Source organism: Pogona vitticeps, chromosome 4 (assembly GCF_051106095.1).
Source record: "Pogona vitticeps strain Pit_001003342236 chromosome 4, PviZW2.1, whole genome shotgun sequence".
Taxonomy (NCBI): Eukaryota; Metazoa; Chordata; class Lepidosauria; order Squamata; family Agamidae; genus Pogona; species Pogona vitticeps.
In genome coordinates, this window is record NC_135786.1 from 188,392,200 (window position 1) to 188,411,852 (window position 19,653).

The following is a 19,653-nucleotide window of genomic DNA, read 5'->3' on the forward strand; positions in this document are numbered from 1 at the left end:
TACTTAATTCATTTCATATAATCTGGCTTGCTGACAACTAAATTTTAATTTGTTAATATTTATGGTATTACAATTTCCACATTTGTTACGTGTTGAAACACACTTAACACAACTACCTCACTGAAAACAAAAGTAGACATAAAACACATATACAAAATGCTTAAGAATTCCGAGCACAAGATTTTGATTACCAGAACTCAGCAGAATTCACAGTGCTTCCATACAGAAATCAATTCCTGCTTAAACTCTTCCTCCCAGGCTTTCCCCATTCACTTGACTCAACTAGAGCTAACCCACCGAATCCACAGTTGAACAATTAGATCAGCACTTATCCTATTGATTCAGTCATCTACTCTATCTAGGAACCAACAAATGGATTTAGGCAGGGTGGCTTGCGGGGTTTGTTGTTGCTCTTGTTAAAAGAATGGAAACCAAAAATTTTGCCAATCTATTACAACAACTAGTGCCCACATACAATCTCTGATTTTGACCCATGTACAAGTGTATAAATATTTGCCATGTAGTCCCACTCTTATGTCTGAGGAAGTAGACTTGTCCACGAAAGCTAACATTAAAATACAGCACTTAGTCTTTAAGACGCCACAACATTCATTCATTCAAAATATTTTTACCCTGCCTTTCTTCTTGATATGACTCAAAGTGGTTTTATTTTTTAGTTCCATTTTGTTTTGTCTAAAAATCTATTAAAAATCAACTAAGATCTAACAACAGATCCATCTTTTGTTCACTTCTGATATGTTCCCAAGGAGGTTACCACACATGTTTAAACATTATAGCAAGACTGCAAGATTGGTTGGAGGAAGACAGTACATACAGTAGATGATCCACTTTAGTGCCAGATTTGGCACTAAAATCTTTACCTCCTTCTCTTACCTCTTTAAAACACACAGTAAAGTGCAATTTACCAATCTATGCATCTAATGAGGCTAAAGAAAACACCCGTACAAAAAGGTTCTAAAACTACATTCAATTTCCCAAGTCTTATTGGACTGAGCTGCAAATACTGACACACTTATTTTTTTTTCCTTTACATTTATTCAGACAACTTAACTTCAACCAGACTTCAATTCACCTGAAGACTGAGAGCAGTTTCAGTTTCAGTGTATAATTATGCTAGAGACAATCAGGCTTTTCGTATATACCAAAGAAAACAATGAATGAAAACAAAACACAGTGGTTAAGCAATATGTGAAATTTAAAAAGACGCAGGAATAAAAATGATACAGCACAAAGGAAAGCAAATAATTCCTGATCAAAATAATTATAAATACATGTACTATTATTTTCAGCATATGTGTGTGTAAAACTATCCCTCCTCCAACTTAACATACTTCTTTATCTTAAGTATCACAAAGTAATGTTTTCCTGTGAATAAAAATACAATTTTATTTAAGAAAATATTATCTTCCATACTAGTAAACAGATGATTAATATATTGGCTAGAAGCCTACTGGTGCAGTTCTGCATGTGTGAGACTGATGACATCATCACCAGCAGCCTTCTATCTTTAACTAAATGTTTCGCATTTAATGTTCAAAAACCACTACCAGTAGTCCTGATCTTAGTCCCAGTCCCTGAAGTGAGATTGGCAACAGCAATTCTCAAGTCCTCCTGCACCTGAAGGGTTCACAAAGGCTTCCCTGAGTTGAAAGCGATCCCTAGGTAGCATCAGAACCTGAGATGGGAAGCATTAAGTAATCTTTTAATTAAAGATAAAAGACTGTGACTGCTGATGTCAACAATTTCACAGGTGCAGGCAGTGACAACAGGATTCTGGCTATTGGGTTCACCTGCTATTGAGCAGGTGAAAGCCAATTATGGTGACAAATTCCTGTGGGGGGCAAAAATGTTTTTATATAATTTATAACAAAGGCAGTTAGCCATTTGTGTGAAAGCAAGTCAAGCAGCATAGATTAGCTGACTCCTCAGTGACTACTGCTATGGCTCCTTGCAATCAGACTGGTCCACTGAAGTCCACTTCAGAATGGTCCAGAAGATTTTAGAAACCAAAACCATGAATATCCTGATGCCATTACAACTGGGAGGTGGCAGACAGGGGTGCTGCTGGAAAGCTATTTTAAGCCAGTAACAGCTTTCTGGATTAAATTATAATAGTTTAGGACCTCGGTATCTGGCAGAGCGCCTTCTCCCACCCAGTTCTGCCAGAGTCATTCATTCCAGCCAGGCCGGGCGGCTGAGGGGCCCAACACCGAGGGAGGTCCGGAAGGAAAGAATGAGGAATCGGACATTCTCGGCAGTGGCCCCCTGCCTTTGGAACAAAACTCACCAGTGAAGATCCGCCTGGCACCCTCTCTGGGTGTTTTCAGGAAGAAAAAACTTGCCTATATGGGCAGGCTTTCCCTCCTGCCATATCTTAATTTCTTATACTTCGCCATCCTGGATCTATAATATATGTTTTTGGTTTTATTGTTTTTAAATTGGTAAACCGCCCAGAGTAGACCTTTGGTCTAGATGGGTGGGACAGAAATCCAATAAATAAATTAAATAAATAAATACTAGGTGATTCAGTGGAAACCAGCAGTCATCTGTGGATATGTCACAGCAAAAACCCAGATGCTTTTTGTGTGGCAAATACGATAAATAATGGCTTACTTTTTCTCAGTCATAAGATTCTCAGATCCTCCCACTTTCCAACCATTCCAGAATTTGTCCAAAATGAAACTTAGTGACCATACATAGAAGGCTTATACGTTGATAACTCCAAAGACCAGATCTATTTTTCTTATGAAAAGTGAACATTATGCTATTGAGCAATTATCAAAGAATTATGATGAATTTGAGTGTAAACAGGGTAAATAATGTTGGAATTCACCAGTCAAGACTATCCTACACAAATCTGAGAATTTGTTGTTTGTTGTTTTATAATTTTTATTTTGCTATATGTATATATTATTCTTTATTTGTCTGGAAGCCACCTAGAGTGGTCGCAATGACCAGATAGGCGGGGTATAAATCAAATCAAATCAATCAATCAATCAATCAATGGGACTTTTCTCTTTTTAATTCACTTCTAACAACGCAATCTTAGTGCAAGTGACTGGTGGCAGTCTTGTAAGGCCTAATCACACACCAGAGGTAGAACAAGTCCATGTAGCTTGTTATAAAAGAGGAAATGGAAATGCCTTTCCAATTCATTCATCAAAGCAGTACTGACAATGCATCTAGAAATTGTAGATGATATATTAAGCCGAACAATGTCAACACTGTTGTATCAGGTTGTATTTGTACTTGATGATACTGAACTCTATCTTGCACTTTCCATCTAATTCCAAAGTAGACGTCCCAGTTCTTATCCAGTGCCTGGTGTCACTGTTGCGCTGGATGAGGATGAAACTTAATCCAGACAAGACAGACGTGCTCAATCAAAAGGCAGATGAGGGAATAGAGATACAACTTGGCCTGGATGGGATTATACTCCTCCTGAAAACTCAGGTCCACAGCTTGGGTGTACCCCTGAATTCATTATGGATGCCCAGCTTTCAGCAGTGCCCAGGAGGGCATTTGCACAGTTAAAACTGGTGGGCCAACTGCACTCGTTCTTTCAGATATCTGATTTAGCTACAGTGACACACACCTTAGTTGCATCCCACTTGGATTACTGTAATGCACGTTACATAGAGGTACTTTTGAAGACTGTTCAGAAACTTCAGGTGGTTCAAAATGCAGCTTCCGGATTGCTAACTAAGGCCAATTATAGACAGCATGCAATGCTCCTGTTACAACCACTGAACTGGCTACTAGTCTATTTCCAGGCTCAATTCAAAGTGCTGGTTATTACCTATTTAGGTCCAGTGCTGACTATTACCTATCTGAAGGACCCTATATCCCAGTACAAACCTTCCCAGGCTGTAAGATCTTCAGAGGAGGCCCTCTTCTCGGTTCCATTGCCATTACAGGCATGTCTGCTGGTAACATGAGAGAAGGACTTCTCTGTGGCTGCTCTCAGGTTGTGGAATGCTCTCCCGTGGGAAGTTAGGATTGGGACTCTTTTATAGTTGATACTCCAATGTTAGAAACAAATAAAAATCATTGAGTTTCTGAAAAACAGACTCTTCCAATTCCTGCTTATGTCGGTGAACCGCCAAAAACTCCATATGAACCTTATGACAAATGCACACATGATTTGCACACAAGCACCTTAAGCTTCTGCATATCCTACAAATTGCAGCTCCTAAAAAATGTAAATAGCAAACCATATTTAACTTATATGGGAATTGTTCTAGAAAAAGCTATCTGATGGACTCATTTTTTTATTTTTTAAACACATTTGGTAAACATTCAAAAATGGAAGGGGAGGGGATTTTCAGAGCAAAATTCTGTCAGATTCCATCATTTAATAAGCAAATTCAATCAAACTAACAGGGGGGGGAGGAGGGGACAGTCATTCAAACTACCCTTGAAACAAAGAAATCCTGGGTGGGCACCTCAGTAGATAACAGGATTTTAACAAGCTTGCACTGATGTGCATGGGAATTAGTCTGCTTTTTCCAGTGTGCTGTATCTGCTAAACAACTCTTATAAACTGAAACAATGCCCAGTGAAACAAAGACTTGGGAACATGAATAAAGAGGCTTCTTTATGCTTTCATTTGCAACCTCTCAATTTTTCCCAGAAACAAAAGAGAGCACTCTGTTCCCAAAATCAGTCTATTGTAAAGATTCTTTAGCCATAAACACATGAGAGGAATCAGAGATTCTAACTTTAACAATCCTTTAGTCTCCTGTGTTTTGCATTTGAAATTAAACAAAACTGTATTTGAACTACAACACAAACTGGGTGAAATCAAGTTCAATGTTAGAATATTAAACCCTTCCCTCTCCACCTCCAGTCTAGTTCCATGTCAAAGTAAAACAACTTACAGTTAAATACTAGAATTTTCCTATTAAGAAAAGTGGCATTTATTACAACAGTGCTTTCTGTCCAGGACAAATATAAAAAACCAACAACAGGATAAGTTATTGCAATGCACAGGCTTCTCCCATGACTAAAAAAACAATGAAAATGGTTAGAATAATAAAAACAGCACACTATTCAAAACAATATATGTACCAAGAAAGAGAATCCACTCATTTTCATATGAATTATGCACTTTAAGATTAGTTTAGCATCTAGAAAACCCCATCTGTTTCATAAAGGCTTGGAAAAACTTAAATATGAGTAAGACTGTGTTTTTCAATCACTGAACCCTGGACCACTGCCAATCCTGAGAGTGCTTCCTGCCAGTCCACTGTAAGAGAATTGGCTCATCCTTCAGCTGCTGGGTGTGAAGCTTTGTTTTCTTCTTTTTCCAGAAGCAAAGCAAACAAAATTTGTCCTCCTTATCAGCCAGAGAATTAGGGCCAATGTACACAGCTAAAGCCCACTGTAGAGGTTTCTCAAATAATTCCATCTGACACATAGTATCATATGATTAGCCATCTATGTGGGCCACAAGCCTTTCTCTTGGGATATCTGTAATGGCCTATAAATGAGCTCCACAAAGTTACCTATAACATGTAAACTGTCACTGAGAACAAAAAGCAGCAGAATCCAGCTTTCCTACAGGGTAAAACCCACGAGCAATCACAAGGAATATGAATATCTCTTCATTCAGATTTCACTGCATTTCTCCCAATCTCACTTCTGTTTTCTTGTTATCTTTGTTTTGTGACAAGTTTGCAAGACTGTTGTTTTGTTCCACGTGGAACGTCAAGTACATTTTAAAGTTTATTAGAGCATTTTACTTAACACACACATTTTCCTCACTCGTGAAAGCTGTTTTAGAACATATTTAGTTGTGCATGAGTGAGGAAATATCGTTTTGTTGACACTGTAAGATTCAACAACTTTTTTTCATCCTTGAAACTCATGAGCAGGGAACACGGTAAGAAGGAGCATAGGCAAAGCTATGACAAAATTTTGCTGACTCATCCCAGTTTACTAGCCTAGAAGCAAGTAAAACACTGGTTTTCATAATGTCACTAGACAATGCAGTAGCTGAAATGACAGGTTACTGTAGATCACTGGTTCTTAACCTTGGGTTACTCAGGAGTTTTGGACTGCAACTCCCAGAAGCCTTCACCACCAACTGTGCTGGCTAGGGTTTCTGGGAGTTGCAGTTCAAAAACATCCGAGTAACAAAGGTTAAGAACCACTGCTGTAGATTACTGAGGTTCTCAAATTTCCATCACAGAGTTGTAAATGGGTTCATCAATATATAAAACAGAGTCCAGCTGCAGAATGGTGAAAATTGAGGGATAACATCCATGCTGCTACACTAATATTAAATTATAACACACACACACCTTTGTGTGTCCAAAACATTACTACATTATGCAGCATGCTATGCAACAAAGAAAGTATTATTTCTAATGCTGTGCAGATTTGTGGTTTTGGACTACATCTCCCAGAATTCCCCAGACAGCATAACCGCTTGGAGAATTCTGGGAAATGCAGACCAAAACCCCCCAAATCTGCCCACCTCTGTTTCTACATATGTGAAATTTATTTTTCCTTGTATAAGAATGTCATTCTTGCTAAAATATTCCTAAAGCAATGGAAAATAGCTCTTGCACAAACAATTTGACTGTTGACTCCATCATCTCATAATATCCCTTGCCTTGTCTGGTGTAGCATGCAATAAACATCCTTAACACAGACAACATATGGTTACCAGACACAGGATAATTATTATATCCAATAGATATGGTAATTCCAACTATAAAGTCCCTGGGATTTTTGGTAATACCTTATAACTATACAAATACAAAACTTTAAAGAAAAAACTTCTTGTAATGTGTGGAAATGTACAGACTCCTTCAACCAAAGATAATATTTCATATACGTGGACTTTTTAAAACCACTTTGAGAACAAATCCATGAATATAGAATAATATGTTTGGCCCTGCTCCAGTACATAAAACCAGCTACACAATGCTACATATCAGTAAGCACTGTTTATCCTCCATTGAGCCAAATGGCATAAATTCAATATGCAAATCATCTCTAGGTCTCACAAGTAAAAAACATGTAAATAAAATTGTAATTCCCCCCTCCATTTGTACATGAAACAGCATGCTTGTAAATAAATATGACACCACAGAAATACTAGAGAGGGGGGCAGCACCATCATACAACTACAGTATTGTATGGAAGCTTACATATAAGGAGCTGCTGACACATACGTTTCCCTTCTGTACACAACCATATTAATGTACAGGTGGAGCCAAGCAAGATATTTTAATTAGAGACAGAAGCAAAACTACAGCCCTCTCCTGCTATCTTGTGATGCCCCCTACATGTGAGTAAAATACTGACATGCTATTGAAATTGACTTCTACCAGTTTTAAGGGTTTTTTAAAGAGATGCTCCAACTACCAGCCAGGCATCACTTTAGCTCCGTAATACCTTCCATGGCTGTCAATAAAATGAACATTTAAAAAAACCCAAACAAATCCACAAAAGATACGGAAATTCTTGAAAGTATTCTTATTCAAAAAATTAAGGGAGGAAAAACAAAATCCCATCAGTTGATTTACTTCAGTAAAAAATGTTCCTCAAGCTCCTCTAGTTTTCTTGACTACAGGGCACCTAGAAAAACCTTTTGGTTTCTTTAGCTTTCTGTGAATTGCCCTGTTGGGGGAAATAATGCTAGCCAAGCTTTAACTTCAGCTGCTAATTGGCAATCTTGTGTTTCATACAGTGTGTCAACAATTAAGGGGAAAAAACACCTGTTTTAGGAGAGTATCAAAACAAGCCCGAGTGAATAATGGCTGGAATCAAGCATAATAAATTTAACAGATTAGTTAGTGGAGTGACCATTTGTGGAATTGCAAGGTCTTCGTTGTTGTCATCTTAGATTTTAAGCTTGTGGGCAGGAATTCCTTTATTTTTAATTTCAGAGCAGCGGCTGGAAACTGAATGCACATTATAAACAAATGAAGGAAGAGGGGCTTCAGAACTGTTGTGAGTTTTGTTCGCAACCTTGCATGCTTCTGTGGTTTGTTTGACTGCCATGGCCTTTTCTGGACTGGGGTGACTGTCTGTCTATCCAGCCTTAACTGGTCATTCCTTCCAGCCTTTGAATTCAAAGGAAGTCCTGTTGAGTGCTCCTTCCCGGGTTGGTGTCAGCTGACTGCTGTTCAATTGGTTGCCGAGTATGAGTTCAGTAAAGAAAGCAGCATACTGTACACAAGTCTGTACTGTAATTCCAAGCAACTGTAAGTGAAGAAATGTTTTTATTCTTCCTCCTACAAACGTCTCAGAGTGAGTTACCTTAAGTGCCAGTTAGTAAGAAAGGGGTGGATTCTGGGGAACATGTAGCTATTCTCCTCTGTGGTCTCTTAATTTTTACTTCATATGAAAACAATTTTCTTATCAGAAATGCAAATATCTGCAACAAGAACAATGTGTATCTGCAGGCTGGACAAACAGATGTAGAGCAGGACAACAGAAAAATCACCCACTCTCCTTTGGTACAAATAAAAAAATGAAATGAAAATGAAGTAACGTCTGTGAGCAGATTCGACAAAATAACGGTTAAGTGTGGCAGCTATCCACAGTGAAAACCAGCCAATTGGAACAGACTTCGAACACCTCACTTAATCAACTATTTGCAATGGACATATGCGGGCTAAACCGCAGAAGCCTGTGCTGCAGGGTCAGAAGACCAAGCAGTCGTAAGATCGAATCCACGCGACGGAGTGAGCTCCTGTCGCTTGTCCCAGCTCCCGCCAACCTAGCGGTTCGAAAGCATGCAAATGCAAGTAGATAAATAGGGACCACTTCTATGGGAAGGTAACAGCGTTCCGTGTCTAAGTCGCACTGGCCATGTGACCATGGAAGATTGTCTTCGGACAAACGCTGGCTCTATGGCTTGGAAACGGGGATGAGCACCAGCCCCTAGAGTTGAACACGACTGGACAAAAATTGTCAAGGGGAACCTTTACCTTTACCTTTACCTTCATGAATCAAGATTATCATCCATCATATTCTCATAATTCAAACTGTTAGAGCTAAATAAAGTTTTTGTTTCAAAATGTAGATAGGGCAATGTGCACTGGACTCAACTTTCCCTATACAAAGAAAGCACACAAGTCAGGGAGAAAACATCTAGTCAGTTTTCAATTTGTTCACATGCAAGGAAATTTTGATCATGGAGGATACTACAAACAAATATATGAGCCTCCTCATGTATTCTGAAATGTACTGTTTCTTTAGGTGGATTGTACCAAATACCTTTCATGGACATTTCAAAAACATTTTTGATTTACACAGTGATGCAGCCCAAGTCACTATCCAACAAGATGCCTTTACTATTTCCTAAATTATGATCAGCACCATTCATGATGCCATCATTCTTCCATGATAGATACTGGCCAATTATTAATGAGATCAAGAAGTAAAATGGAAGTAGTATTTGGTCTGTCTAATTATTCATTATAAACAAAGAAAACATATTTTCTTATATTTGTCTCACATTCTCCTAAGTGATTTTTAATACCTATAAATAGCCTAGCTCAAACATCACTATTAGTAGGACCTTTACAATAATAAGTGCCTAAGGATGTAAAGGCTCCGCCATTTCTCCTAAAATTGAGAAAGAAAATAAATCTCTACTGAACTGCAGGTCTGCAGGGGGTGTTTGTTCAGTGTACTGAAGCTCTCTGTTCCTGGTTGAATCTCATATGCACTACTACAATTTTAAATAATGAGTTTTTCTGAACTAAATTAAATGTGGCTTTTGTTTTTTCTCACGCCTCAAACCTTTTTAAGTCAGTGGAGGTGTCCATTAGTGCAAATGTGTTGTGGGTAAGGCAGTCAATTTTAAACACATAAGTTTGTCAAAATATATCCCTTGTAGATATGGAGAAGATCAAATGAGAATCAGTTCTTACAGTTAAATGGACTGGTCAGCTTTACAAGAATGAACTGGTATGCACTATGCCTTAGTTTATTTCATCTGACAACAGAAAAAATAAGAGCCCAGGTTTCCAAATGCAGTTATGTACACTTTAGAATACAATAAAAACTGCCTTTTGGAACTAGCAGTATCACAATACTCCTAATTCACATGCTCTGCTTACTTCCGCACTAGATGTTATGCCAAGAGGTCCTAGAAGTGTTACTTGCACACTAACAATTTTCTTATGGAAAGCAGTCAATGGAAGGCAAGGCAGGGTTTCAGCAGGCCACAGGAACCCTTAGACCCATGAGATCCAAAGCATATCTCACTCTCAGAGATGTTCCAATCATTTGGTTCAAAGAGAAATGACACTGAATGTTGAATTGTGGCTGACATCATAAAACTTTATAGACTTTTTAGAAATCCTTTTTGAGGTAAAGGAACAGGTACTGAGTGAGCGATAAGGTCAAAAAGCAATGGTTATTTTTCCACTGATTTCTCTGTGCATCTTTTTTTATTTCACAGATGCAGTAACCATGCAAAAACTATGCTGCTGTTGTTGTTCTGTGCCATCAAATCACCTGACTTATGGCAACCCTATGAATGAGCAATCTCCAAAATGTTCTGTCCTCAACAACCCTACTCATCAATTGTAAACTCAAGCCTTTGGCTTCCTTTAGAGACCCAGTCCATCTCATATTTGGACTTCCTCTTTTCGCCTTTCCAAATATTACTGTATTTTCCAAAGAATTTTGCCTTCTTCTCATGACATGCCTAAAGTATGACAGCCTCAATGTCATCGTTTTCCTCTCCACAGATCACTGAGGCTTGATTTGATCTAGGACCCATTTCTTCATCTTTCTGACAGTCCATGGTATCTGCAGAACTCACATCCTGCACCATATTTCAAATAAATTAATTTTTCATTGTCAGTTTTCTTTACTGTCCAGCTTTCACACCTGTAAAATCTAAACTACAGACTGCATCAAATGTACACCTATAAGACTCCACCATAACTCTGTTATCATACAGCCCCTCATTCCAGCAGGGTGGTTGTGTTGGTACATAATGACACCTTTCATATTAAAGATCGTAACACACTGAAAACAATGATCAGTGTATTCATGTGCTATCCTCTAACAGAGGCTGGAGAACCCAAGGCCCCCAGATGTTACCGAATCGCATCTCCTGTCAGCCCCAGCTAGGCTGGTCAGTGATGTACTACAAAGGGAATAATGCTTCATCATTTGACTGGACACAGGCTTCCCTGCTCTCTCTTAATGTGATGTACGCAGCCACCTGCCAACAATGCCCTTACTCAAAATAAGCAAGAGTCCTGATATGTAACAGAAGAAAAGACAGGCATTAAAAACACTACATTTCAATATTCCAGTACATCCTCCTGTTGACCTGAAAATCACTATTGTTGTTGTAAATTAAACAAAAATCTTGAAGACAAACTGCCGAACTAGAAAGCATGTGTCAACTTAGTACTAATTATTTAGCATCCAATCAACAACACCAGGAATTTGTTTCTCACTATAACTATTAAATTAGCTTAGAAGATCTAGGAAGATAACATTAAAACATGTTAACTTGTGTGACCTATTTCAGCTAAACCTTACTTCAACTAACTAGTCTGAACCCAGCCTACCCAAAATTCTCCCTATGCAAAATGGGGATACCACATACAGTATATATTAGCAATTCACTTTATCAAATGATAAAGTGCAGAACAATCCCAAGGAAAGATGCAAAGTGTGGATCACTCCACATGGTCAAAATATTTTCACTCAGTTTCCTCCAACAGTATTTTAATGTTTATATAACACGTTCCTTAGTAATTACAAATTAAATGTTTTATGCTTTCTAAAATGATAGTGTGAGGTTGAGCTTCTTTCTTTATCCATTTTAATAAAAAAACCTTGATATTATTATCAGCTTTTCCAAGGAAATCTGAACACTGCCTTGCCTCAACTCATCTACTTACTGATTTATTCACTAGATTAAGAGGGAAGTGCCAGGAACAAGCAAATAGAACAAGCAATGTCTACACAGAATGGATAGGAAAGTTCTTTTTAATCAGGATCAGAACAGAATAGAATTGTTAGCACAGTGTGAGGAGGAGACATTCTCTTACCCTGGAGAAACAAGGGCTGTGACTTCTACCTGCTCTTCTTTCCTTCAGCTGTGCCCTGTACCATCACCCTCACTCTTTTATTGGTTATCCTGACTCACTGGGGCAGATTTTTCAAAATTGCAAGAGAATGTGTGGATAAAGCATTTGATTAATATGCCGTCCTCCTCTTCTACAGGAAGTCATGTACCATTAATGGAACTCCACTGAATGGATGCTCCAACTAACAGCATTAGTTACAATCCAAGTAAATAAAACAGTAGTGATTCTCTAAGAAGCCTAGTCAGGGCATCTTGACAATCAGAAAGTAGGCTGAAGTTTTCCCACACCATTTCACTGCTATCTAACTGAACTGCAACTATTTTTCACTATGACTTAACTGCTAATCAGTTGCTGTACATGTATATCCTGTGTGTCTTCTAGTGAGCTCAGTGAAGTGTACATGACTCTCCTCTCCTCCTTTTATCTTCAGTACAAACCTATGAGGTACGTGAAGCTGATAAATCATGACTGATCCAGGACCACCTGATTTGTTTCACAGTTGAGTGTGAATTTGAATCCAGTCTCTACAACCATAATCCAAGACTCTAACCATTACACCACACTGAATCTGAGTTGTACTTTAGTTTGTTATCACAGTAACTCAGAATATGGAGTGGAAGAGATAAGACTTCTTAAATACCACCAATAGATGGGAAATATCTACATACAAATATCCCTTAAAGATTTATTTGAAACTTTGGTATTTACTATAATGAAAATGTCTTATAAAATGTTAATGTATTCAACATTTAAAGGCACATCATCTTGTCTCTGAACCAGATAACACAGCTACATAACGTACATTTTGTCAAATAATTTTAATGCCTACAAAATCAGCTTCTCATTTGCTTCAGAACTTATCTGAAAAGTACCTCCTAGTTTAATATGGGGGAAAAAATATTTCCTTTTTAAAATATAGCCAATATAGTCAATTCTGTGTTCCTGACAAAATGATAGCATCATCATTAAAATGTAAAAAAAAAAAAAAAAAAAACCCTAATCAACTGGTCATTGATTTGAATTATGCCACTAATATTACCATTAAAAAAATGGGACTCTTGACCACTGTCCAATATATTTAACATAACCTCACATTTAAATAACTCAAAACAAAACTCTACAGCATTCTCCAAACATGTGAATCAGAACCTGGGGAGAGGAGAGCAAGAAAACTGACACATTAAGGCACTTCTGTCTAAAAACCACATTCCAGTAGGAGTTGCATATATCTGGAATATACCAGAGAACCAAACTTATGAAACATAGGACAACACATAGGCTCCAGAAGCTTCCACAAAGAAAACACAACTGTCAGATAGCAAAAGCAAATGAACACTCAAACTTCCCCATATTCATTCATCAAAACAACTTATAGTTAGCCAGATCATGTGGTTCCCTATCTCTTGACTCTCTGTGCAGCATAAATAACATGACATGATGCCATCACATTGTGCATCTCCCCAAACTTCACATGATTCACTTGCAGGGAAATATAGCACATGATAGATAACATCAATTCATGTCCAAGGGGTGACACCTCAAACCTTTTCTTACAGAGGTTCTCAAGCAATGGGACATGCACCATTACATCTGTTGCAGTTTCAACTATAAACTGCCTCATAAAGCTAGAGCATTCTCTGGGCATGTTACAACATAATTATGCAATGAACACTTTGCACCCCTGTACCAACAGAGTGATACATAAGTAGTTTACATGGGACTCAGATATTCATGAGTTTTAGAAATACTTCCTTGTCCTTCAGTTGCTATTTTCTCCTGCAAATATGACATCCATCATCCATCTATAACTTTGTGCCATGCCAAAAGTAACTCTAGATATTTGGCGATTCTCCTAATCTCTAGCTCCCCCTAACCACCAACTTATTGTAAGTGACAAATATAATAACAGCATGCCTGCAAACATATATCTGTCCTTTTTGGAAAAGCAGGGCTTTTGCTTTCTAACATGGTGAGACTCATGTTATTGGTAGGATGGGTAATACAAAAGCTTATGTGTCTCATAGCACTTGTGTCAATCTCTAAAACTGGAGTTCCATTCTAAAAACCAGAAAATAAATCATTCACCTGCACAGAAACTCAAGTAGTAAAGTAAAAGCAGGAAATAATATGTTATTAGCTCAGAAAATATTAAAAAAGTAAACTAACATTTTCCATTTCTTTCACCCTAAGACTGATCCCAACTACTGAACCTCAAACACATACCTGTTCAGTTTTGTTACTCTCTTGATTTAATATGACTAAGATCCATTTGTTATACTCATCCAATCCATTTTCAAGATAACAATTGTCTTTTAGATTTCTGGGTACAGTACTTGTGTAAAATCCCATCCATCCACAAATTGTAAAATCAATTAAAGTCACAACCAGGACTACAGATTTAACTCTGCTTTTCTTCACAGCAAATGTCCGGCTGATGTTATTCTGAATGCTACAGATTTACTTTTTCCTCCCTTTTTCTTTAAAATAGATCTTAGTCCTTTTCTTGGTTCCACTCAAAGACTTTCCCTTTTTGTAATTTCAAAGGAACAAAGACATACTGTCTCTATAGAACAGTGTCTCCTTAATTTTTCTTCCCATCTTTTTATCAGATTTTTCTGTCAGATTTTAAAAAAATTAAAAAATCAATGTTGCTAAAAATCAGAATTTACGTATATTCCTAAATGCTGTAAATTTTTGAGCATACATTGGACATGTCTACTTTGTTGTACAAACAAGGAGTAAAAAAGCGTAGACATTGTCTAGGGTAAAAATAAAAAATAAAATAAAAAAGTAATTAAAAACTGATGGAAATATTTGAAAGTGGATTTCGAATTTTTAAAAAATCCACCAAGCTACCATATACATCCTTGGATAATTTCTCATGTACAAATGCCCCTTTCAAAAGCAATCTATATGATACAGAAGTTCTAATAATTTATGTTTACCAACATAAGGGAGGGAGAAGGGAAGCCAGGCAATTGCAATTTAAAAAACAAAACAAAGAACACTTCCCAAACTTCAGTTCATAAAACTGATTTCATAGCTACTGTAAGTTCTAAACCCTACCAAAACAACGTCCTGGTTTAACAGCTTTCCAAACAAGGAACTATGACACACCATTGACACTAAAGGATACACAAAAGCAAGAAATCTAGTTCCTGTCTGTAATTCACAGATGTTATTTTAAAGTAAAAACAGCACAGAGAGGGGGAAAGTACAAAATATAATAACAGTTTATTACAGACTTTACATCTGATGAGTTACTAAGTGATTTTTAAAAAATCTAAAACAGAATCGGAAGCAGTTTTAAAAAAGCTGGGGAGACTAGCAAAGAAATGATTTCACTGTAGAGAAATGGTTTTAGACACAGACTTACTTTTAAAGAAAAAGCAAAGAAACAATCTAATGCCAAACTAAATATAGACCTCGAAAATAATAACCTTAGCCAAAAGTTAAAACAGTCCTTCCAAGGAAGGAGATGAGGTTTTAATGTAAGATAGTGGAGCAGCAACACAGACGCTCTCCCATCAGGACAAACTAACCTTCTATTAAGCCAAAGAGAAAATCCCCCAGCTGTTTAGGATCAATGTTTCAGCACCTAAAATGCCTGATGCAGCCATCAAAACCAGGAAAAGGGCAGAGGCTGTGCAGGAAGCAAGGAAAATTTTAATAAATAAATAAATAAAAATCTGTGATCTGAACTAGGAAAAAGAGCAGGGAGCTCTGTACAGTAATATGCCAAGCCCATGTTTACTACATTTCAATAGCAAGCATCCACTTCACAGCCAGGGAGTAATCCGATCTCTGCACCATGGACAGTGACTGCTGCTGCAGCTACTGCAGCTGCTTCTCTGTATCCAATCACCCAACCCTGCAGGATTTCAATGGGGAACCAACAACTGCCAGAAGCCAGTCCCGCTCATGTGCCATACTGCCAGCCACAAATTCCCCTTTTCTCAGAGCACTGTACAGAAAAAGCCCCTTGCTTCTTCTAGAAGACAGGCTCCAACCACAAATGCCACTTAAGAGGCAGTGATTTGCACCATCTGTCCCTAAGATTAACTCTTCTCTCTCTTCCTCTCTCTCCTTTGCACTAGGAACAAGACCAGCTTTCACAATGATCAAATCACCAGTGTCTCTGTTGTACACATCTTCTCTCTCCTGTCCTGTAAACACCCACTTTCAGTGAAATCCCAGGAAGAGAAACACACACAAACATTTCAAAGGTACTCTGAAAATATAGATAACCCTCAGAAGCAACCCAAAATTGCTGGCAAATCCATTATTTTAGAGACTCTTTCATAAAGTGGATTCCAATCTTGTCCCCACTCAAAAGAGTCCTGTGGAGCAGTCCCAAATACAAGACTCATCATCACCCCAGAGACATTTCACATGTGCCAAATGACTTCCACCTCAAAAGCTACTGCCTTGTGTATCTCAAACATCCTGCATCCCAGATACAACTCCATATTTCTCTCACATTCAGTTAAGTCATGGTGATCTTCCCCTCTCAAAGGCACAAAAATATTCGAGGAAAAAGAAAACATTCTGCTTGTCCTAACTCAACTGAACTCTCTTTTACTCCAGACAGCAGGGTCCACTCCAATTTATCTGCTCTTAACACATTAGAACACAAGTGCCCAGGTCAATCCTAAAAAAGAAATATAAAACTACCAGCAGGACATCCAATACACCTTCTCCCCACACAATGACAGATAACCTTGGGTTACAATCCCCAAGCGCAGTAGCTCCAGGTTACCACAGATAAAAAAAGCACCTGCAGTGCTTTCCCTAGGTGGGCTCATCCCTTGTAGGTAAGGCCTACTAAGACTTCGAAATCCCCTGCATTTGCAAATTACACTCACAGAATGATGCCCCTTTCATACTATCACACAACACTTTTAACTGTTTGAAGCTTGGAAAAAGCCACACAAGGAAAAGGGAGAGCGGCCATTCCATCCTTGCGGGCATCACAGCAGCACAGCTTTGCTCAACTTTTGGGGTGAGAAATTCTCTCTGGAAGCATGTGTACCGGTTGGTGGATGGGAAGCCGGGGGGTGGGGGTGGTACCTGGGCAGGTCTCTCTCCCCTCCATCTTGCCGTGTTGTTACCGCCTCGCAGCGCCTCCTGTAGGGGAAAGGAGGTAGCGAGGCTTTAACACCGGGGGGGGGGGGGGGGAAGGCTGGAGCCGGCCCTTATGGAAATTCCCGTTAGCCACAGCAGCAGAAAGCAGCGGGAGGCAAGCGGGGGCGGAGGTGAGCCAGGCTGCCGGGCGGGGGCGGAGGCTGATTAAATTCTTCCCGGGAAGGGATTAGCGGCTAGAGCCGAGAGGGGCGAGGTAACGGCTCAGGCGGGCTCTTCACCCGGCCAGAGGCCTCCGAAGGGGGGCAGTCCAGAGACAGGGCTGCCCCACTGACCCGGGCTAGGGGACGCGAGGAGATAGATGCTCGCTCACTCAGCATCCTCCATGGTGAATTCCTCTGCACACTGTGGGACACTCCGGGCGGCCAAACGGCAGCAAAAGTGGAGCTCGAAAATCCACGTTGTCCTCTCCCTCTCTCCACTCCCAACACAGACCCGCATGCAGTAGGCACACCCTTCGAATCCCTGCCGGTTCGTCGGAAAGCGTAACCAGCCAGTCCCAAGGTTTCCATAGCTGCTGTTGGCATGCGGATTTGAATTCCGCACGACTCCGAAGCAGGCCCCGGGGAAGTGCGAAATGCACTTTTTTCACCTTTTTGATAATGCTTCCCCCCCCACACCGCACCGAGAAGGCCTTAGAAAGATGAAACGGGGGGAAAGTAACAAAGTAATCCGCACCCAAGGGCAACGCGGGAGACACGCTCCGTGATGATGATGATGTGTAAGAAGGGTGAATTTGCCTCCAGGAACGCCAAGTGCAAAAGAGCGCCTCGGACCAGAGAGCCGGCAACGTGCGGGCGCCCTTTTCGGGGGTGTGTGTGTTCCCCTTCCCCCCTTTTGGAAGCAGGTGCCTCAAAAGTAAAGCGAGCCCAACTTTCTCCACCCCAAGCAACTTCCTTTCTCCAGAAAGCCGGCTCCTTCCACACAACCGCAAAGCCGCCGTCCTGCTTGCTCCTCCTCGCGTGCCAGGGAAGGACGGGGCCGCCGTCCTCCGGCCCCATCCTCTCTCCCAAGGGAAGCTGCGGGGTGGACTGGAAGGGCACCGACTCCTTTCCCCCCGTTGTTCCTCCCCCCCAAGGAGGAGACAGCGCCATGACCCCGTCCCACTCCTGGCTCAGCCCCAAGAAACGGGCGCCCCGATTCCCTCCCTAACCCTCGGACGCCCCACGTTGCATCTTTCCTCCTTTGGCCTCGCTCTGCCCTCCAGCCCCTCCCTGGAGCCGGCCATTGCTGCTTCCTTCTCCCCCCCCCCCCCGGGTCCAGTCAGTCAACCCTCAAGCGAGCGCCGCTAGGGCGGCAGCGGGGGGGGGGGCGGCGGGAGGCACGCGGTACTGAACTTCCCGCCGTAACCCTTTCCTCCCCAACCCGAGGCAGAGAGAATAAATACAGCGTTATTTCTACGGCGATTGCCGCGGACTCGTCCACCTGCTCCGCCGCGCTCTAGGAAAAGAGGGTCTCCCAAGTCCCGCTTTCCGCAAAAGCCGCGGCTGCAGCCCGGGCTGTCCAACTCAAAAGCCAGCAGGGAGGAGGGATTATTTTTTCACCACGCTCCGCATTCCGGCTCCCCTTCTGCCGCGGTCCATGTCCCCCCTTGTCTTTCCGTGCAAAGGATGGAAGGAAGGAAGCTTTCCGGCTCGCCTTCTTCCCCTCCACCCCCGCCAGGCAACTGTTATCCCTCCGATTCCAGCTTTATGCAACCTGCTCCTCTCTCCTCCGGCAGGATCTCCATCAGTCCTTATTCGACCAGGCCCAGCTTGGCCGCCGGGGCAGCTCGGAGCCTGCCTGGGCGCTCGCCGGCCCGCATCCTCCTCCTCCGACCACCATCCATCCCCCGCCACCGCCCTTCGCCCGGATCGCCAAGAACAAAGAGCCCCCCCAGCGGCTCCTCTCCCTCCCTTCCCCCTCGCCCGTTACCTGCTGCAGGGCCGCCAGCACCATCAGCAGCAGCGGCGGCAGGATCCGCGGCGGCGCTCCCACTCTCCGGCACATGGAGGCGAAGCAAGCGGCTGGCGAGGGGGGGAGGGAGGGCAGGACCGAGAGTGAGCGGCACACACGGGAGCGAGCAAAAAAGTCAGCGGATGGGAAGGGTCCCCCTCCCCCGGCGCGGCTCAGGCCAAGGTGGGAAGGACGGGAGGGGCCGCCGGTGGATCCCTCGGCGCTCGCCTCGGAGGAAGTGGCGACTCGGCTCCGGCTGAAGCGGCGGCTTGGTCTCTTCTTGTTCGCCCCCTTCTTTCTCTCTCCCGCTCTCTTTCTCAACGCGCCCCCCCCCCACTCCGCCTTCCCCGCGTCCTGGGTGCCGGGGATGGGCTCGGCACACAAAAGGCAGCTGGCGAAGGAGTCGGAAAAACAGGCGCCGCTGGGGGGTGGGGGTGGCTGACGGTGCTTAGCGGCTTCCTTGCACTCCTCC

The 19,653-nt window shown here is 41.4% G+C and overlaps 1 protein-coding gene across 3 annotated transcripts in view; it reads right to left on the minus strand.

Moving 5' to 3' along the window:
* The window catches only part of CDH2 (cadherin 2), a 146,104-nt gene extending 126,808 nt beyond the window's left edge, over positions 1–19,296 (minus strand). The window contains exon 1 of one of the 3 annotated variants that reach the window (XM_020808933.3): positions 19,161–19,296. In XM_020808933.3, coding sequence (XP_020664592.2) covers positions 19,161–19,235 — 75 coding nt within the window. In that variant the 5' untranslated portion in view covers positions 19,236–19,296. Of the gene's footprint in view, positions 1–191; positions 1,859–15,646; positions 16,136–19,160 lie in introns of those variants that run through there. The other 2 variants (XM_078393687.1, XM_078393688.1) reach the window with 2 other exon arrangements.
* Between the last annotated feature and the right edge of the window lie 357 nt (positions 19,297–19,653).